Below are 20,924 nucleotides of genomic sequence, written 5' to 3'. Positions count from 1 at the left end.
GCTCCAACAGCACAGTTTCTATTCAACCAGGACAAAGATGTGTAAAGAACCACAGACTCATTGTTTAATTTATCAACACTTTGATTTGATCACCAGCACATGCACACTACAAAACAACTCATAAATAACAAATAAATACACTACAGTCAACAGAAACATCTGAAATACATCTGCAGAGAACAAGCCTCATTTAAAGAAGGGGATTTTACTTCGTCTTCATATCTTCTCATGACACATGGAATAACTGGAGCAGAGAGAAATGTATTTAAATGGATCAAGTGTTCTCAAATTAACTTTATTTTAACTTCACATTTAAAACATGAGCTATCAGACGTGTTTGAGTCGTCATGCTGCTAAAGACAGAAGCACTCAGTCTGTTGGTTCCATTTTCACCTTTGTTTTCACGGCTTCCATCATATAGAGGTGTTTTAATAAGAAATGTGTTAAAGTTTATATTTAGAATAATCACTTAATGTGCATTTTGTGTCCTAAGAAAAACAATGCCACAATTGTTCTGATCCGTCTAAAGTCTGAAAATCTGGTGCAGACAAATTCTGAGTCAGGATTTCTGAAGAATTAGGAAACACGTTAACAAATGTTGTGTCCTGAGAAAAAGCCGTTTCCTAATAATATATTTAGTCTTTGGAGACATGGAACTACACTTTTTTCCTATGAGTATAGTCCCACCTACCCAAAAACTTAATGTAATATGATAAGTAAAACTCACTTTTCAGCACAGAGGACACTTCAACCAAACCACTAACAGGTGACTATAGTTATAAGATACCAGAGTAATAATGTTGACACTTGGCCCAAGGCCCAAGATCAGATTAAGTTTAATTTAGGTTCGTTGGAAATTTGTCAACTATAACCTAACTTAACCTAATCTAACCTAACCTAACCAGAGGGTTTGACAATGTTGTTAAACGTGTCTGACAGCTCGTGTTCAGTTGGCTGGTAAAATGAGGACTGATAAATGATAACATTCATGGACACTGAGAAAATCGATCCTTTATCTGAATGAGGCTCTCTGAGCAGACGGACGAGTCACATGAACGACAGCAAACACAGAAAACATTTTCTACACGCAGTGAAAAGGATGGAGGAGAACAGAGTGATAGAAAAGGTGAGGGGTGAGCTTCAGTAAGGACGGCCCCGACGCTCCTGTCTGTGGTCGCCCCTGCAACAAAACAACATCTGATTACATTACCAGCATCCAACCAATGAGCAGCGAGTGCATGGAGAACAGGTGTGTGTGTGTGTGTGTGTTTATACAATGATGGTTTGACACAAATGAGACTGACCCCCAACATCCATTTGAATCACCATGAGAAACACTCCAACATCACTCTATTTCTCTGACTTATTTCAAAACTAACTGAACCAAAATGAATTGCTGTTTGTTAACTGACCTTGATGAAAAATCTGTAAAGTTACTGAGTTAAAGTTGAGTCAGGATTCAGGATTCACTTTATTGAGCCACAATGTAGTAAATGTGTGTTTGGCTGCAACCAAAGATGCAATTGTGAAATGTTTCCATATACATAAAAAGCAGCAGGAATCTACAGGTAAAATATCTAAGAAAATAATATAAAAAACATACACTGATACCAAATGGATAAAAAAAATATATAAAAAGACTGGAAAATACTGGATCATCAATAAATGAGTGAAATGTGCTGGTGTGCTGTCATTTACATGGCGCTCTGACCCTCCCTAAAACTAATCACATGACCTTCAGCTGAACTTTGGAATTTATTTTTACACCAAACAAGGAGTGTTTAGTTCTGTAAATGGACGTGTGCTGTGCTGCCACTTCTATGATGTTGAAACATTGTACAGGAGTGCCATGTGTTGAGTGTCACTGACCTTGCGTCCATCTTCCCGGGGCCGTATCCTCCGCGCTCGCCACCCCGCCCCCCTCTGAAGCCCCCGCGGTCCCCCCCCCGGCCCCTGAAGCCGCCCCGCTCAAACCCCCCTCTGCGCTCTCCTCCTCCGTAGCCTCCTGACAGCAGAACACACAGTTAGTTTGTAACGACACTTCTACTGCATCCACTGCTGCACAGAGCTCAAACATCACAGTAATAATACATTTATATGGTATTATTACTGGTTATACGTTACTATTAGTGGAGTGTCGTCACAAAAGTTATAGAAGTAACAACAAAGTTTAATTACTTACTCCTGTAAATACTAATCAAACCATTCATATCAGAAAAAGTGAAGTAAACTACGTATTATTACTATTCCTAAAAACATTACTTTTTGACAGTTTATAAAGACGACAGACGATAACACAAAGGGTGCAGAAGTCTCACCTCTATCCATCGGGGACATCCCTCCAGCGTCCTCAGGCTTCGGGGCCTTGCACTGGTTACACTCGTTACGCCACGAGAAGTTCAGGTTCCCACAGTTACTGAAGACGAATGTGCACAAAGGACAGAAATCAATGGGAAAAAAAATCTCTAAACATTTGTCATGCATTCCTTCATAGTTTTTGCACAATTAGCTCCATTAACAAACATTTAATAAAAGCTTGAACAACAAGTCAACATTCTTTTAAACAAATTTTGTAGCATTAAAACTGTATAAATAGTCGCAGGCATGAATGAAATCACCCAATCCTGACTCACGGGTTTGAACACTTCCAGTCTCCGGCTCTCTGTTGTCCTCCTCCTCCACCTCCTCCTCCTCCGTTGCCTCCGTTACCTCCAGGGAAACCTCCACCCCGACCTCCTCCAAATCCTCCACGACCCATCGGCCCTGCAGGGAGCATAGAGACAAACCAGTTTGTGTTTACATTAACTAGCCTCTTCATGTCTCTGTACTTTCAGCTGTTAAATAACTTTACGTGTGATGAAAAGGAATTAGAGAAACATTTTGTCACCGACAGACCTGAAGTCAACACAGACGAGACGTCCTCAATTTGATTATAAAAATATTAATCTTAGCATTTATAGTTTTCTGAAGACTGGGAAAACTTCATGTGCTGAGGAATCTGTGTGACAGGTCATAAAACTACGGAGCAGCTTTCCCGACACTGGGCCGTGTCGGCAAATTGTTTTACTAACTGTTGTTTCAATCTTGAATCAAAGAACATCTGCACACTCAAATCACGGCGAGAACAACTAACAAGTAACTTAACTACAAGTAACCTGTTCTTGCCTTGCAGAATCAAAAAGCTCCAACCAAACCGTGCAAAATGCCAATCTTGAAAAAACAAATAAAGTGTAAAAACCTGGCTCACCCCCTCGTCCTCGGCCCCCCCTCATGCCACCTCGACCTCCGAAGTCAGCTCTGCGTGTGGCGAAAGACACCTTGATGGGATTTCCATTGAAGTCCTTACCTGCGGAAGAAATAATGTGCTTTGCAGTAAATCACAATATGGATGAAGAACAAGCTTTGAACTTAACATAACAGAAGAAAAATAAGTGTAAATTAATGTCAGTTTAACCCTTGTTAGTCCTCCCGTCGACTATGCACTGGTGGACCTCAGGGGTCAAAGAAGACCCCATGACATTAGACTGGTTTTAGGACATGTAGAAAAAAAATTATTAACAACTTTTTTTCACCTTTTAAGGCAACTCATGAACTCCCAATGGTGGCAGTATGAATGTGTGTGTGTGTGAACGGGTGAATGAGCGCCGTCTGTAGTGTAAAGCGCTTTGGATAAAATCGCTATATAAGTGCAGTCCATTTATAATTTTCATATTTTTTTCATTATTATTGGTAAATTTTTAGTCAAATATACAAAATTAGGGCCTAATTTCAAGAGAAAAAAATAATAAAACCTGAATATTTTTTTCAATAGTAACCCACCCCTAATAGTAATAGTGAGTAGGTTATGTCAACTTTTAGTGAAACTAGATGACAGCAAAAAAAAGTTAAAAAAAAAAAAAATCACACCTGTGGTCAAAAAGGACCCCAGGACCACAGGATGGTTAAAAAATGACAAGCCAGTTCTAAGTTGGAGAAAAAAGTATAAAAACTAACTTTTCAAGCCTCCTGTAGCACAGTCCACTGCTCTGCTGTTCTCTCTATGTTCCATACTCATATCCACCAAACTACTGCTGAATACATTCAGATATTACACCCTCAGCTGCAGCCTTGTTGAAGGTACCACGGCTTTAAGCAAGAAACGAATTGTCCAGGAGGAAATGTGTACAACTTATTTTAAGTTTTGTATGAATTTAAAACTGCTAAAGTTTTCCTGCGTCTGACTTTTGAAGCTAAAACTTGGAGTTCTCAATGATCCTCAGCTCACCATCAAACCAGTCGATGGCAGCCTTGGCTGAGGGGGGGTCATCGAAGGACACCGTGGCCTCCCCCTTAAGCTTCCCCGTCTCTCTGTCTGTGTACAGGTTGATCATGGGCAGACCCGTCTTCTTGTTGACCTGAGGGGACAGGAGGACAGATGCAGCGGTTGAATTAGGTCACATGATAGCCTTCATAGAAATTTAGAGACAGAAATAAATTATTCAGTTGAAAAAATCTGCCAGGAGGTCCAGTCATGAATTTCATTGCAGAAAATCTGAATTTCTACTTTAAAAGTTGTTTGAGTTGAATTAGATCAGATTCAAGATGTCTAAGAACCCCCTTTCTTTTCAAAGTTTATCTGAATTTAAAGACCTAAATTAATAAATAATTGTGCAGCAACTTGAGCTTTATTTTTAAATCAACATGAAATGTTGCTAAAAAGTTTCTTATTTTGAAATAAAGCTCCTTTAACTGTAAACACAACACGTGAATGAAACACACAGGCAGTGATGATGACACACACACACACACACACACACACACACAGACACACACAGACACACACAGACACACACAGACACGCACAGATTTACCTTAATGATTCCAATCTGCTTGAAGAAGTCAGCCACTGACTCGACAGTGTAGTCATCTCCCAGGCCTTGTACGAAGATGGTGTTATTATCAGAGTTATCCTGGTCCTGCACTGTTGGAGGAACAGGGAGATTTTAAGAAGTTAACAGGGCAGTGAACACATCACACATCACACAACAGCTGACTGGTTAAAGCATGTAAAATGGTGTTTTGGCCAAACTAAGGCAGTTTATTGACCTGGAAATATCTGAAATATTATCAACTTATGAAAGTATCAGACTCTCTCGCTAGAGAAATGATTAAAGACATAAACAAAAAGTGATGGAAATGAGGATATTTCTTATAATGACACCTCGTCAGTGTCTGAACGAAGAGATAGTTTGTCCAAATGTTGGTGAGAGGGTCAGTAAACAATTTATTTTAGACAATTATTATCCATGGGCGGGGGTCCAGAAAATAATTTATTTTGTTCAAATATTATCCATGGGCGGGGGTCCAAAAAAACAAACACTTTTTGGGACATGTATTATCTATGGAAGGGGGTCAAGAAATGATCTCTTTTGGATACTTGTTATCTAAGGAAGGGGCTCAAAAACATGTGTTCTTTTGACAACTAACATCCATTAGTCATGGGTCAGAAAACATCTCTTTTGGACCATTATTAACGAAGGAAGACATTTGTTTTGGAGCAGTAACATCATCAGCAGGGTACTTACTGAAGCCTGGTCCTCCATGTCCATGACCGGCCTCTCTTGGTCCTTGAGAGGGAATAAAACAGAAATTATTTGAGAACAAACGAATAATAAAGCACATAAACACCTTACACAATACTGTGTTTCTTCCTCTGTGTGTGTGGAGATTTGATCTAAGGGCCTTACCAGGACCGCCTGTATGTGTGTGTCATCAACCAAACGAAACATTTGCTCTCCTGTCTTTCAACCGTGTCATTATTTCATCTTTCAATGTCACTTCACAGCACAATAAGTAGCTGGTTTTATCTTCAGTAAGTGTACGTAACCAGACTGTACACATCAGAATAAACAGCACACACTTCACAGAACACCATTTCACTGGTTTGGTTGTTTGTTGTTCCAACAAGTAAACATGATGAACAATCCACAAGTCAACGGGTTTGTGTTAATGCATTTCTTTATGCACTAGAAATAATTTCCTGTCACACAAACATCACTAACACATTGCAACACAGTGTGCACACCTTCAGCTGACACGGTAATCCATGTCACTCACTCACTCCTTTGTTAAGATGCGTGAATACTAAAGGAGACAAAGGATTCTTGGAAATTGCCCAAACATACATCTTGAGGATAAGAACACCATGTTTGTCATTCTGAGACTGATTTAAAGTGATTGGTAAATAAAGTACAACAGTTACAAACTCTTTACCCGTTCATGAAACCAACAAGAAGAAATTATTTGTTGTCTTAAGTCTGTCACCTTATTAAGTCTGCCTCTTTTATACCAGAGCTTCTGGAGCTTAAATGTTCCATCTTTTAAACAAACTCTGCATTGTGATAAAGAGCCAGAGCCAAACCCCTTTCTTCAACACAACCGTTGAACCTCTCCAGATCTGGCAGGACTCGACTGAAACTGATGACCGATAATTCTTCTGAACTGTGAAGAATGTCACAGTAAACTGATCAGACTGCACTAAACTTGGCACCAACTGGAACATGACGCAGTGTTGTTTCCCAAAAAGAAGAAGGAAAAAAGCTTCCTTTCCAGTGACACACCTTTTCAATGACTGATAACACCATGTTACCATGACGAATGTGTACAGGCATTTGTGTCAAAAGTTAAACCCAGATTTCAGATTTTAAGTCTCAATTTCACTTGATAAATGAATTTAATGAACAACAACCATACATTAAATTCATTTGGATTTTAAATAGATTCTAAAGGACTATTTTTTATCTATGTATGCGTAGCCTGATTCCAAACAGTTGGAGCGTAAATAAAACAGAATGTGATCCTCGTTGATATTTAATCACCGGAAAACTGTACAAAGACAATAAATAAATAAATTCACACTTTGGATTTGAAGCTCTCTGAGTGTGTCCCAACTTCTTTGGACTCTGGGTTTTATAAGTGATGTTTTGTGAGGTTCATAGTATTGTTCAGCTAAAGATCTCCTTCCTGCTGACCAGAGGCACCAACAGGACCGCAGAGTCCTTCAGAGGTTGGTGGACCCTCAGATAAACACAGACCAGTCTGCATGATTCATACAGAACCACAGCTAGTAGGATTATGAAGGATCCTCACCACCCAACCACTGACTGTTTCTACTCCTACACAAGTCCAACACAGAGGGATCAGAGATCTTTATTCTTCAAACGGTCAGGACACCCTGGCCTATGTCTGCTTCCTGTGAAGCCTTTGAATATTTGCAAATTTCCACTTGATTATATAAGAAGTGGGAAGTATTAAGCGTACAGTTTATACACTGATAGAACTGGGCTAATACATATTTAATATTATAGTGTTTTATGTTTGAATTTGTATTATCTCTTATACTTTTTGTTTTTTAAATGATCACTCGCATATTGTTTGTGTATGTAACAGATAACATCACTGATGCATTTATAATTCAACACTGGACCCTGCTGCCTTCACCTTCACTCATCAGAATGACATTGAACCACTGATACTGAAATCATGTTATCACCATGTGTAACTACTGTAAATGTGACATCACTGGTGCATCAAATCTGCTGCTTCATAATTTAAACAAACAAATAAAAACAAATCCAATGTAAATCTCTGAGTGAGCCTTCAGTCACAGACATAAAGCCTCCAACAGTACACCTATAGCATACATACGTACTAATGACACCAGCGTGTGATTATGAGCCTTTGGTTACGTCAACAATAGAAGAGGCCATGAGATTAAACCTCTACACCCTCTGCTCTGTTGTTCCAGATGGATTAGCACATTATAGAGAAACAACAACTGTTCCTTACGTTGACAGCACAACATGTACGCTATCAAGTTACTGCGGCTTGAAAACTTTCCACAGTTGTACAATGAAACCAGTTTTTCCCTTTAACTCTTATCTCTGTCACAGAACCGAAAGCCTTCAACACGTTTCACTGTCACGCTGACATTAGGTTTTCATGATGTCAAACCTGTTGTTGCTTATCTCGTTTCTTTAGATGATTTTGACTACCCCATCAGGTTTCATCACTCCGGACAAAACCTGAGCACACCTTCCATCAGATTCAAACACCATCAATGTACTCGCACAGAGCAGCAGAACTACACATAAAGATAAAATGTAGCATGTAACTCCCTCTGCTGGAGTGTGAGTGCAGGATCCACACAGAGGCACCCTGAGGTTCTTACCTGTGAGCCCATACTGTGGGAAACAGGCACCACACTTTACCTTGTGCAGCAGAAGTTGAAATAACATGAAAGTCTTGACAATAAGTTTGACCTACCCTGTTTAAAGTCATATTTTCCAACAGTTGGATACCTCAATTTTCTACACATAATACTGAATGCATAACACACATTTTGCCTGCATGTGTTTTCTCTGTTCATATATTCACCAAAGCGTCGCTGCAGGGGGTCACAGTTCGGTTCACGCAGCAACACGTTATGCAGATTGATGCATGTAATGTAAAGTTTACAAGTGCGACTTCCACTCGACTTCTAGCCTTTATTGAAAGCAACACCTGCTGAGGTTTGCTAATCAAGCGGACTGGTGTGTGACACTATAGTGAGAACAAATAGAAGAGCAGAGCTGGAAGACCTGCCTGCAGGTTCCCGCTCAGCTCGTCAGTAACACAGACAATCTGTTTAAGACGAGTCAGAGTGTCGGCATCGCTCCACTGTTGTCCGAGATGTAAATGAAACACATGAAATATAATTACACATGTTCAACATCATCATCAGATGTGTCAATCACCGGGTCAAGAAAAAACTATCAGAGCCCAAATCCTTCAGCAGAGCAGGCTAAAACAGAAACATTTATACAGTATATAATCAAGGTGGGACTAACTTAAGCACTAATCATAATGCACGTTTATTATTACATTTTATATTTAAATTTGAAATTTCATTAAGAGATGCTTTTCAGTTTAATCATCAATTGCGACCTGTTTGTTTGTTTAGTGCTCATACAGAGTAATACTGAAATGTTCCTTATTGAGTCAGAAAGCAAAAGTTAGCCTTGAGTCCAGAACACTTTGTCTGTTTGTGTATTTGGGTTTTACTTTGAGTGTACTGCAGTGGCAGCAAGTCGTGACTAACCCGAGGTTTGAACCGAACCGTGACTTCTGTGTACTGTTATACCCCCACTCAATATGCTACATAAAACACACATTTCTGTGTTTACACAACTCTGTATTAATCAGTAGTATAAACGAGTTTTCCTTCTCAGAGTAGTTAGATTACCTAGAAAGCACACAGCTACTTCATGCTTTAAGTGTACTGATCTCCCCTCCTTTTAGCTTCCACTCCTCAAACTCAACAAACCTTTTTGTTCAAGTGTTTTTCTTTGTCACTTACCACCAAACTTATTGAATCCTCCACGATCGCCCATTCTGATGAGGAGGAAGAGAGAAACGACACACATTGAAGGCTGGTGCTGACAGCGATTTCTCTCAACGGCTTGTGGGTTCATTCTCAGTCTCTGACTTAAACCCACCCCTCTTCAGTTGGCACTCTGAACCCTTACTCAGTTTGTTCAAAGGTCCTGAATGCACCACGAGGACAAGAGGCCACTTTAAAGACCTTGTCATTTCACCCTGAAGCTCTATCAAGTCTTTTATTGACTTGCATGAACCCATTTTAGTTTATTAAACTTGGTTTTGTGTCAATTAACCAACCCACACATTAACACCTTGGATCCCTGGTTGGGTATATTTTTAATCTTTGAGTCTTTTCTCACAATCTCCCAAATGATTAATATTTCAGTCACTTTCCTCCAACTCCAAGAAGCCTATTAACTGTCTGTAGACGTCCCCCCTTTTTGCAATTTCCCAAATAATGGCTTAAGAGCAGGAAGCCAGCCTGGAGAGAAGGTAAGAGCCTAGGAGAAGATTCAAAGATTGATTAAAGCAGAGTATGACACAGTGGGGGCTGGTTGGAAAGGTGGTGGTGAGAAAGGCAGGTGATGGCAAAGTTTAGTGACGTGTTAGTGAAAGCTAACTTAGTTCTTAAAATACTTTTCTCTTCTCTGCTTTCTGCTCCACGTGTACCGGTGCATAGAACTTTTAAAATGACATGCTCTATAAGGCTTATACCTGCACAAGATGTTTTATAGCTCCTTGACTAAAGAAGTTCTTTTAACACTTAGTCGAGTGTCTCTCATAGAGAAGCACGCCTTTAAGTCTTATTTTTATCAGAGATGTGCTAAGAAGTTTCTCGAAAAAAGTCATTCAGCATGAAAAAATAATTCAAAAATGACTAACTAAAGAAAGAGGGTGCAGCCCTAAGACCGATATTATTCGGTACAGAAAATGTGACAAATTATTCTAAAATAAGAGACTTTCCTCGTTTTTAGAGCGCAGCACGTTTTTACAGACAAAGAGACTCAAAAAGAGAAGGAAGAAACTCCATGTTGGCTTTAAACGTCACAGCTCGTAGCAGCTTACTGGTCAACTCTGGATGAGTGGAGTAAAAGTCTAAAATATCTAACAAATAATTATTGTGCTTTGAGCAAATTTGTCTAAGTCAGAGTTATATGTCTGCATTTAGTTAACACTTAAAGAAGTAAAAGTTTGTGCCTTTTCTTAACAATACAGACACTTTATAACACCAAGAGATCACATGGAGTTGCAGGACAAACATGTCACTTACATGTACCTCCATTCTTAAATCTTGAACAAAGATCTTTCAAAAAACATTTTAACTCTTCAATATATCAGATAGAAATGTATCCTGATTTAACAACACTTTACCAGCTAATTAGTGCTCAGTGCCATCTGCTGACTGACACATTGGAGATTCAGTTCCAGATGTTGTGCAGGGAGGAGACTCAGATACAGTCAGTGATGGGTGAGAGGACATACGATGAATGGGAAAACTAACTTGTCTATGGGTTCATTATCAACATTATAAGATCACAAGGAAGTACATGAAATATTGTGCCACCTCGATACAAAACACATGAACTTACCACAACACTTTCTGCTTCACTATTGCTGTAAAATCTTGGTTCTGTGATTTGTCTCTCTTCTTTCTGAGTAAATAAACGGAAATTTGCCCAAACCCATATTTATATATATTTTAAATGTATATCTTTCCTCCTTAACTTTGCACAGAGAAGTCTGTTTTATATAATGAATATCATTTTGGGCAAACTACTTCTTCATCTGTTCGATGCAACAAGTTAGTTTTCCTTTTTTCCTCTTAGAAAACAGATACAAATAAATTCTCTTTAGTATAGCAGTAATGTTGTTGTTTATGACCTGGTTTTGTGGCAACACTGAGTTTGAGTGTCATCATACCATCATTTCTTAGAAAGTCTAGGACCAGATATGTCTTAAATCTCTTGTCTGACCATGAAAGTGCACTTTTTGTTTGTATCCCACTGGCAGGTGAGAGTCTGCAGAGTATGCTGGGCAAAAGATTTTCGGTTCTTAAAGTTAGTTTATGTTAAAAAAGGCAACAAGACCACAAGATATCGATTTCATAAATGCAGCAACACCAGCATGCAGCCACACCACCATGAGAAACCACCAGCATGGTTACATGTTGCTATTCAGACTCAATGGTTTGTTTGCCGTTGTTGTTCTTTAGTAAATTACTTTATGAAAGACAAAAGATAAAAACTCTACATAGTGCCGTTTGAGATTTTCATTCATTCCTTCCCACATGTTTGCTTTCTGTTGTATGTGAAGAAAACAAGTCTTTCTTGAATGATGGACAGTCATGTTTCAACCAGAACTCTCATTTGGAAGATTTTAGACAGAAACAGAGAAGGTCACCCAAGGGCCTTATAGGTTTTGGTGGGAATAATCAAAACATTTGAGGAGATGTTTCCTAACCAGCATTAAGCCACAAGGACATCAGATTCAAACCCCTGTATGATAAGAAGTACACTCAGAATTTTGACCCAGTTTACAAGCTCTTCAGACAAACATACTGTTGGTAACCACGTTTGAACACGTACAGTTTCCTTTTGTCTTTTCTGGACGAACACGTCAGAGGTGTTTTTCTAAATGTTTAATATTCTGCTACAGCATCCAGGCAATGATAGCTTTGTGTCTGCTGGACAGATTGATGTACCACCAACATTAAGTCCTGTTTTGAGTTTTGATATTAGCAATACAAAACAACAAAAGTTGATCTGGTTCAAATTGGATCACATTTTGGGAACATGAACACTCTTTTTAGTGCACGCACTAACATGTGAATGTTTGAACATGCATGTAATTAAGTAATTAACCGAGAAAAGGAAATGCCAGATGTTTTTCAAACCACTCAGTGGGATGATGACACATGTCATAGTACAGCAGCAGCTTTTAATAATGACAAGTATCTGGATGGATATTAGTGATTCTTGCCCTGGTTTTATTTGGTAACAGATCAGAACTGATTGTGTTTTTGCAGCCAAGTATCTTTCCTCAGTTTAACTTATGGAGGTGCTGCGACTCACAGATAAACTTTTATTATGTGTTCACCTAAAATAGGTGCATGTGTGGCAACAAACCAAGATATGTGCAGCCGTCACTAGTAGAGATAGATCATTTAAGAATCCCTGAGACTCCCTTTGCTCAGAAGCACAGAGATGCCTCTTTTTGCTTTAGCATGTAGCTATACATGTGGAACAGTAATGCTCTCCTCTTTTATTTTCCTCATCACAGGTGAGGAAACATTTACATGCATCACTGTACTCAGACTCAGGAGATCTACTGAGACTTGGGACATGGACACTGGATGGTTTTTAACACTCACCCCATGCCTCCTCTTCCTCTTGGTCCACCTCGAACACCTCGGTCGAAACCGCGATCATATCCGCCACCACCGCGGCCTCCAAATCCACCCCCGCGCCCCCTGCCACCTCGGCCATCCTGACCTCCGTAGCCTCCATCAGGACTGCCGTATCCTCCTCCTCCACCTCCTCCGCTCATCGGAGGGCTTTCGTCTCCGTATCCTAAGAGAGAGTGAGATAATCAGATCTCAGCAGATTTACTTTAACTCTCTCCTATAAAAGCTATGTCACAGCATTTTCTATTTGAATTCTTTTTATCTCCTGTGTGGCAATGCCACAGCGTTTGTAAAGGTGAATGCAATTTGAGGTGCTCAAAATAGTAAAACAAACATCTGAAAAACACAACAGCAACATGTTTTTCTATTAACAATAAGGCCTCACTGCAAACTATTTCTACTTTCCTGCTAAAGAAGTAGTCCCTCTGGAAGCTGTTGGAGAGCTCTGTGGACTGTCCTGAACTATAAAAAGGATGTCATGTACGATTCAGTGTACATTAATATAATTTCATTTGTAAAAATAAACCCAACATACACATTAGACATTAAAAGTAGATATGAACCCATCCCTTACCTCCACCTTGGCCGTACTGGCTCTGCTGGCTGTAGCTCTGTGGAGGGGGGGTGCTGTAGCTCGGAGGCTGGTTGTAGTGACCTCCTCCATGTTGGGGTGGTTGTTGGTGGCTGCTGCTGCTGCCCCCGTAGCCACCAGTCTGACCTCCACCGCTGCCGTAACCACCTCCTCCCTGTCCAACGCTCGGCGGCTGGTTGTAGCCAGAAGCCTGCGAGTTACCTTCATATCTGTTGAAGGTTTGGATGAGAGAAGCTTTAAAACACTAGAAAACACCTTAACCAAGGCTACACAACTGTGGCCCTGCAGCTTTCTATAGGAGAAACCTAAACTGGTGTCCAAACTGTTCTTAAACCCTGAGTCACCTTCATGTATACAATGATAAATCCTCACATCAGATCGATACATAAATCATGTCAATCATCTTTTTCTAATTCTGTTTCAGTGAGGTATGCAAAGCCCTCACTATATGGCACCAAATTTATACTCCAGCCAACATGTGGCTAAAATCTGTAAATGAAAGTATTAAATCTGAAGCTGATGGCGTCTTACCCTGCAGAGGACGAGGGAGGAGGCTGCTGCTGGCCGTACCCAGAGAAGGATGACTGCTGGTTGTAGCTCATGCTGGAGGGCTGGTTGCTGCTGTTATAGCCTCCAGGACTGTAGGACTGATTATAACCACCACCACCTCCACCACCACCACCACCACCACTGCCACCGCCGCCGCCACCCTGGTTAGAGGGTGGAGAACTGTATCCTACCGGCAGAAGAGAAGAGATAGAGACAGGACATGGAGATAAAGTGAACTACACCTCGATGTGTGACTGTGTAGTGTTGGACTGACTGTTCCTCTACCTGACTGGGACTGCCCGTAGCTGCCGTATCCTCCCTGGCTGTAGGAGCCGGGGCTGCTGTCAGAGCTCTGGTTGTAGCCTCCGTAGCCCTGCTGGCTGTAGCTCTGTCCAGAAGACTGACCGTAGCCATGGTTAGCACCACCACCTCCACCACCTCCACCACCTCCACCATAGGACCCATAGCTGCCAGACATAAAAAGAAAAAAGTTCAAACACCAAATATGAACACATTGCTTAAAAATATTATGCACTGAGAGTAGGCACATTTCCATAACTTTGCAAGAATATACATCTTTCATTAATTAAAAAAAATGTAATGTATGTAAACAAGGAGGTCTTGTCCCAACCACAAGGATGAGAAACCTTTGTAATTGAGATGTTACTTACCCCTGGCCAGATGTTTGGGAATAGTCTATGGAATAACCAAAGTGAGTGTTAAAAACAAAGTCTTGATTGTTTTTAAAGTATACATCAAATGTAACAAAGTTTCATTCATCCTAACACTATAATTATATTCTGATGAAAAATAAATGAATGTTACTTTCTGTACTGAAAAAAATACAAGACATGTTTTAATACCTGTTTTTATTAAAACAACATAATCTTCTAACATAAATTCAATCGGATGGGATCATATTCCATAAGATCATCATATGTTTGTAGTGTGACTGTTTTCAGCTTTGTGAAGACGACTTTTCCAGTTGATCGAAGAGGAATTTTAAACAGTTTATATGCTGATGAAGATCCTTTGGTTTATCACAGACTTTTAAAATAAACACATGTGGAGATACATGGTTTTGGACAGGAAGGGGAGAGGAAAGCTGTCAGACTGATGCAGTGCAGTAAAAAGTACAATGTTTACCTCTGAGATGTAATCGAGTACAAGTATAAAGTAGCAATAAATGGAAATACTCAAATAAAAGCACCTCGAATGTGCACTTAACGTTAAGTACAGACACATTACTTGAGTACTTGTGTTACATCTCGCTATTACTACAATATCGTCACACTGTTAAAATAACCGTTTAAGTCATTTTTTGTCAAAATTGTTTTTTTGGCCTAAATCATCTCCTCATGACGCCGGCCACCTATGGTAAAATCGCCTACATCCTCAGTTGATCAGATCATGTGATTTTACTTATTTGACAATTTGCCACATTCATACGCATCAGATAAGAACCCAGCAAAGAAGAGCTAGAGGGAGATTGTTTAGTTATCAGTTTAGTTTATCGGTGTTTTATTGTTGACACTAATATTGGTAACACTTTACTCTAAGATGTCTACATAAGAGTGACATAAGCATGTCATAAACATGACATGGGAGGTGTCATGAACATTAATGACACTTTGAAGTAACATTAATGCTCATGATACTTGTCATGTCATGTTTCTGACAGGATTGTGTGACTTTTATGTAGACACCTTCAAAATAAAGTGTTACCATATCTTGCTTAAGTCACAAAGGCATGTTCAAAAAATTGCCTAAGTCATTTATTTCTCTTAAGTTACATAATTTACACACAGTGTTATTACTATGCCAATAGCCATCCTTTGTTACATCCTTTTTGAGTGAAATGATCAATAAATGTCATATGTTACACTTTTGGTGAAGTTTTTTGTGTTTCCTGCAAAACTTGAAAAAATGAGTTAGGCTTATTATTCTAACAGGGTGACTATATGTGGTTTGTTACACAAGCGGCTTTCATTCATTTTCAGATGCGCAGTTTAGTTGTCTAGAATTAAACGTGATGTTTTCTCGTTAATAAGAAAAATAAAATTATGTTCTGTTATCATTATGTCATTAGACTCGCAGTCTGTGCTTTGAGAAGCGGGGCAGCTTTCTGAAACCGGTTCAGTGGCACTAACGGCCGAGCTAACGTTAGCTCATGAGCTAAATACTAACGGAATATGCCGGTAGCTAGCATAGGTCAATTTAACAGTAATAGCACTAATGTCAGTGTTAGCTAGCCGGTAACGTTATAGTTTGCTCCTCCCAGCGGGTAAACGGTGCTGTGAGGTCCGTCTGTATTATAACCGATTCATCTAGAGCAGTAATTTAAACACATACAATGAGCAGCTAACGACAACAACCAACACTGACGTCTTGTCACTCGCTAACGTTAGCATTGTCACCGGTAACGTTACACCTTCGTTCCTTAGCTGACGTTAAGTAACGGTAATTAACTGAACCTTCGCTGCTGAGACATCGCTAACGTTACTGAAGCACCGATGAGGAGCTTTTCTTACCGTTAGACGCCATTTCGACGAGCTAGAAGCGGCCGTTAACCTCCAGTGGAGCGGATCACACGGTGTGTTGTTGACCGAGCCGAGGAGGAGGAGGACGGGATGAAGATGATGAATACTGACGGTGTCCGGCCTGCAGTTCCGCCTGCGGCCACAGGGAGCGCTGAGCCAACGTCTTCCCGTCAATCAACAAACAACAGATGATAATATTTATTATTAATGACGGAAATAATAACATAGTAAGGCAAAACAAATGCATTTATATGACACAATCCAGACACGAGGTAGTTTCATTGTGTTTTATTGATAATTAAACTTCACTTCCCCCACATTAATATTTTTGTGCATCACACAACTTTCACAAATTTGTTAGTGTCTTTGTTAGTGTCTTTTTATAGTAGGTATATTTTCCACATTTTTAAAAAACTTTCTACAGTCATGTTCTTGACTTTTGCCAATATCTATCATTTCCTCATAAAGTGTTTATTGAATGCATTAAAAACAGGTCTGCTTTTCAAGGCAGATAAAAAAAACCTATTAGCTGCACACCATGGTGCTAAGATAAAAAAAATCATAATAATGATACTTCAAATTACATCCTATACAAAAATAGGCAACTGTATGGGTGTTTTCAACAGAGGCAGAATGAAGAGAAATATTTAAGATTTTTAAAAAATCAGTAAATGTGAAAATAAATGTGCCCCACATGAGGTTGGTCTTGGTAAAGTGCAATATTTGGAGCAATGATGGAAGTAGTACAGAGGTATAATTCTGTTTTAATATTTATATTTTCTAATGAGACAAAACAATGAAGCCATCTAGAATGACAATGTTCAAAATACCAGGATAAAGTGTTGATGTTTTTAATTTTCTTCTTTTTTCACTTAGTTATTAACACTTCAAAAGTAAACTTGGACCTGTTTATAACGTTTATGTTTTCTCGTCACCATGGCAGCAGAGTTTCCTCAGCAGCAGCCTGACTGACCTCAGGTGAGTAACAACAGAAACAGGTGACGCTGAAGGTGTCATCACTGACTATTTTCTTTAACTTTCTCCTCATTTTTTACTCTGTTATCTATCTGGGAATATATTTCATTTTGACCTTCATATGTTGCACTCAAGGACAGTCACGGATCTCTGATTTCTATTGATTTCTGCCTGTAAAGCTTCGATTACAGACAGTCAGCAGTTGGCTCAGTATTCAGTGAGTGCAGCATATTTGTTTAGAATATGGTGACCTTAAAGAAATCTATAGGGTCTCAAACTTTGTGGTTATCTTTAGATTGAGATTCAAGCAAGAAACTGTGTATCCATTTTCTGTATTTTCTGGTCTATCTGGGTGTCTTTTATGGATGTGTTCTTCGACCTCAAGCAGAAATCTGTCAGGCTGGACTGCAATTTTGTTTTTTAAAGAACCCCTCTCACTCGACTAACAACCTTTTTAATAACCTTCCTTTTTACAACAGACTGAAGAAGCAAAAGAGCAGAACATTTAGGTTTCAGACCAGCAGATATCCTGACACTGACACCCAGCAGGTAAAATGCTGTTTTAAAAAACACTTGTTTATGTGTTTTAAAGGCTTGTGGGTCTTTAGATGCTGCTGTTTTATTTGTGGTGTTCCTCTGTGTTGAATTTGATTTTACTCATTTGTTTTATGCATTTATGATGATTTTTATGGATATTATTTGTTTTGTACTTAATGCATTTTATGCTCTAAGAGTGAGTGGTTATTATTTTTGTTTTAGTGAGCTCATTAAGAAGAATCCCAGTCAGTCATGTTGATAGAAATATTTATTCCAGACAAGTAAAGAAACCTCTGGAGCTTTGGACATGATGAGTTTGATGGATGGGGACCAGAGGGGGAGCCACCATGGTCCACAGTGTCAAAGCAAAGCAAAAGCCTCCAGACCGAGGCGTCTGCATCAGAGCACCCTGACCTTTGGTGACACAGTTCCATGCTACAGCACCACCCACAGCCAGGTCAGCCCACTGTCAGGGACTCAGATGAATTCTGCTTTCAGATAGTCTCTGCAGTCTCTTTATTATTTTCTGTCTTCATGACGGTCAGAGTTTTTCTGGAAGGTCATCTGACGGACGTCCTCTCGTCTTCCACCTGAGAGAGCCCAGCTTCCCTTCGCAGCATCACAGCTGCCTGGATGTCAGCGACATCGCCACACCGCTGCAGAGTCTGCTGCAGTCACACACTAAAGACGTGCACGGGCCCAAACACATCACTCCGGTGAGGGCTGCAGCCGAAACCTGCAAACATCAAGAACACATCACAACATTCCATCAGTTTGATGAGTTTTTAGCAGCTTTTGGGCTGTTTTGATTCTTTCTATGATAAAAAAAAAACTTTAAGAGATGTTGTAATGCAATTATCTTTTTATTCTGCATTTTGCTGTATGTAACACATTGTTATTGGTTCCTATCTTAGCAGTAACACTTTTGAAATTAAATAAATATTGATGCTCCATGAAGCAAACAAGACTTGCAGCATTGAGCCCGCAAATGAAAAGGAGTGCTAGTGTTCAGACTATACTATACTAGATGTTTTATGAGGAAGGAACTGGATTTATCACTTTGTTAAGGCCTTTAGAATACACACATACAGTTAACTCTAAAGGGCACCTTTATTTAGTACGCAATTACTTTAATGGCAAATAAGATCAGCTTTGTCAGCCTTTTATCAGTCTTTTTATTCAGGATGTAGGCAGAGATGTATTTCTCTTATCTATTTATGATTCTAATATTTCTATGAAACTTCAAATGATTCTTGGTTTAATTCATCACATCAATTCAACACTTTCTGTTCTTTGGTCCCTCCAGAGGACCAACCTGAGGGTGGATAACTGGGCTCGGTATCGCAGCGGCCAGGCCGTCAGAGAGATCACCAATCCACCGGACCCACTGGATCCCCCTGAGTACTGCAGCACCTACAGAGCAGGACACACACTTCCACTGAGCGGCAGCTCGCCACAGCTGGCAGGCGGCAAACCAACACAGTGGCATCACCACGACGTACTGACAGGTAGAGCGAGCTCTGCAGCTTAAACATCAAAACATACATTCAGTGTTAGTTTCTAGTCTGTGGGACTATTTCATGTTACACCAGGGTCACAGTTACACCTGAGTTTGCTGCCAAGGTCACTCTTGAATTTCACCTGAATTATTGACACACCAGCATGTAAAATGATTGTTATTCTGTAATGACGTGCTGAAAGAAGCTTCACTGTGACCACTGGAGCACAAAGAATACAATCTTTTAGTTGTAATTATAATGATATATTATCTTCTTTTATGGTTGTAATTATAATTATTGTTTGGATGTCTCAATAGTAATATTTACAATAATAGTATGATTAGTAACAGTTTATCAAGAAATGTAAACTCCTATATTTATTGCATTTTAAAAAGCATTAATAAATAGTACTTTGTCAATGTTTTGTCCACGTTTATTGAAGTACTTGCCTGTTATTTCTGATTGTTTTATTTTGAAAGTATTTTATTGCTAACCTGAATGTTTCCCTGCCATCTGGTGGTCAGAGTGAGGAACTGCAACATTCCGTTTAAATGTGTGGTCAACACATCAGGATAATCATTATTATTAATAATATATGCACCCAAATATAAGCTTTAATAGATGTATAACTCTTGTCCATAAAAAGTATAATAAAATATTTCAATCTAAAAATTCCAAGTTCCTAATTTTGGGCCCAGATTACAGGTTCTCACACATTTCCTGTGAGTTTTGACCTTTAAAGAGAAAATGAAATGCATTTGCATCGTGCAGAGAAAAGAAAGTCTTGCACAATAATGCATTAATATATAATAACGTGTGTGCAGGTGAACAGAGGCAGGAGGAGCATCCAGGTAAAGCCTGCAGACAGACCAGAGACCAGCTGCTGTGGGCAGCGAGGCGCTGGGAGACAGACTGCTGCGCACTCAGACTCTACTGACACACAGCACAACACTCACACACTGCAGACTGCATTAAACATCTGATCCTCTTCCAGGACTCCGTTCTACTTTTGCTAAAAAGATGGTTATAAAATGCACAAGTCGCTCATTTCTAAAAAAAATCTTTTGTCTGACTTTGTTAAAAGAGCTGATTTCTCTTCTGTACTACAGCTCAATGAATCAATGAGTGTGTGTGTCAGACCTGCAGCAGATCACAATGTGAACTAGGACTGCAAGCAGTACTGAACGGGCCCTCGCAGTACACGCATGTCGGGGCATGCTGCCATCGGGATGTGTGCGTTACAGGGGCCAGTCTATACCACCCCTATGAATTTCATTGCCTTAAGTGTTATAGTGTGGCCACGGTACCAAATATGAAATTAGACTGCCACCACAGTGCCACCTAGGGGCCGATCAATAAAACCTTAAAGGGTTATCCTCAGGAGGGCATTGATAATAAGTATACCAAGTTTGGTGTTAATCCGACCAACC

General features: G+C 39.7%; 2 protein-coding genes across 4 annotated transcripts; one reads left to right on the top strand and one right to left on the bottom strand.

Annotated features, from left to right (window-relative positions):
• Positions 1 to 447: 447 nt before the first annotated feature.
• On the bottom strand, positions 448 to 16,572 carry fus (FUS RNA binding protein). The gene is made up of 15 exons (XM_059347928.1): positions 16,475 to 16,572; positions 14,615 to 14,639; positions 14,229 to 14,410; positions 13,926 to 14,130; positions 13,377 to 13,603; positions 12,770 to 12,968; positions 9,377 to 9,411; positions 5,565 to 5,606; positions 4,851 to 4,960; positions 4,265 to 4,394; positions 3,248 to 3,346; positions 2,634 to 2,763; positions 2,319 to 2,416; positions 1,870 to 2,005; positions 448 to 1,180 (listed from the first exon to the last, which is right to left on the bottom strand). The coding sequence occupies exons 1-15, from the start codon at positions 16,485 to 16,487 to the stop codon at positions 1,141 to 1,143; spliced, it is 1,671 nt and encodes a 556-aa protein (XP_059203911.1). The 5' UTR covers positions 16,488 to 16,572; the 3' UTR covers positions 448 to 1,140.
• Positions 15,947 to 20,454, top strand: LOC131983242 (uncharacterized). Of its 3 annotated transcripts, none has more exons than XM_059347930.1 (7): positions 15,947 to 16,710; positions 17,430 to 17,461; positions 17,938 to 18,007; positions 18,273 to 18,452; positions 18,541 to 18,711; positions 19,302 to 19,503; positions 20,319 to 20,454. In XM_059347930.1, the coding sequence occupies exons 1-7, from the start codon at positions 16,672 to 16,674 to the stop codon at positions 20,429 to 20,431; spliced, it is 807 nt and encodes a 268-aa protein (XP_059203913.1). In that variant the 5' UTR covers positions 15,947 to 16,671; the 3' UTR covers positions 20,432 to 20,454. The 3 variants fall into 3 exon arrangements, with proteins under 3 accessions (XP_059203913.1, XP_059203912.1, XP_059203914.1); XM_059347929.1 differs by having other exon boundaries at positions 17,427 to 17,461; XM_059347931.1 differs by lacking the exon at positions 15,947 to 16,710 and having other exon boundaries at positions 16,763 to 17,675.
• The last annotated feature ends 470 nt before the right edge of the window (positions 20,455 to 20,924 follow it).

The sequence above is a fragment of the Centropristis striata genome, chromosome 13, assembly GCF_030273125.1.
Source record: "Centropristis striata isolate RG_2023a ecotype Rhode Island chromosome 13, C.striata_1.0, whole genome shotgun sequence".
NCBI classification, from domain to species: domain Eukaryota; kingdom Metazoa; phylum Chordata; class Actinopteri; order Perciformes; family Serranidae; genus Centropristis; species Centropristis striata.
This window is presented reverse-complemented; position numbering and strand designations above follow the sequence as displayed.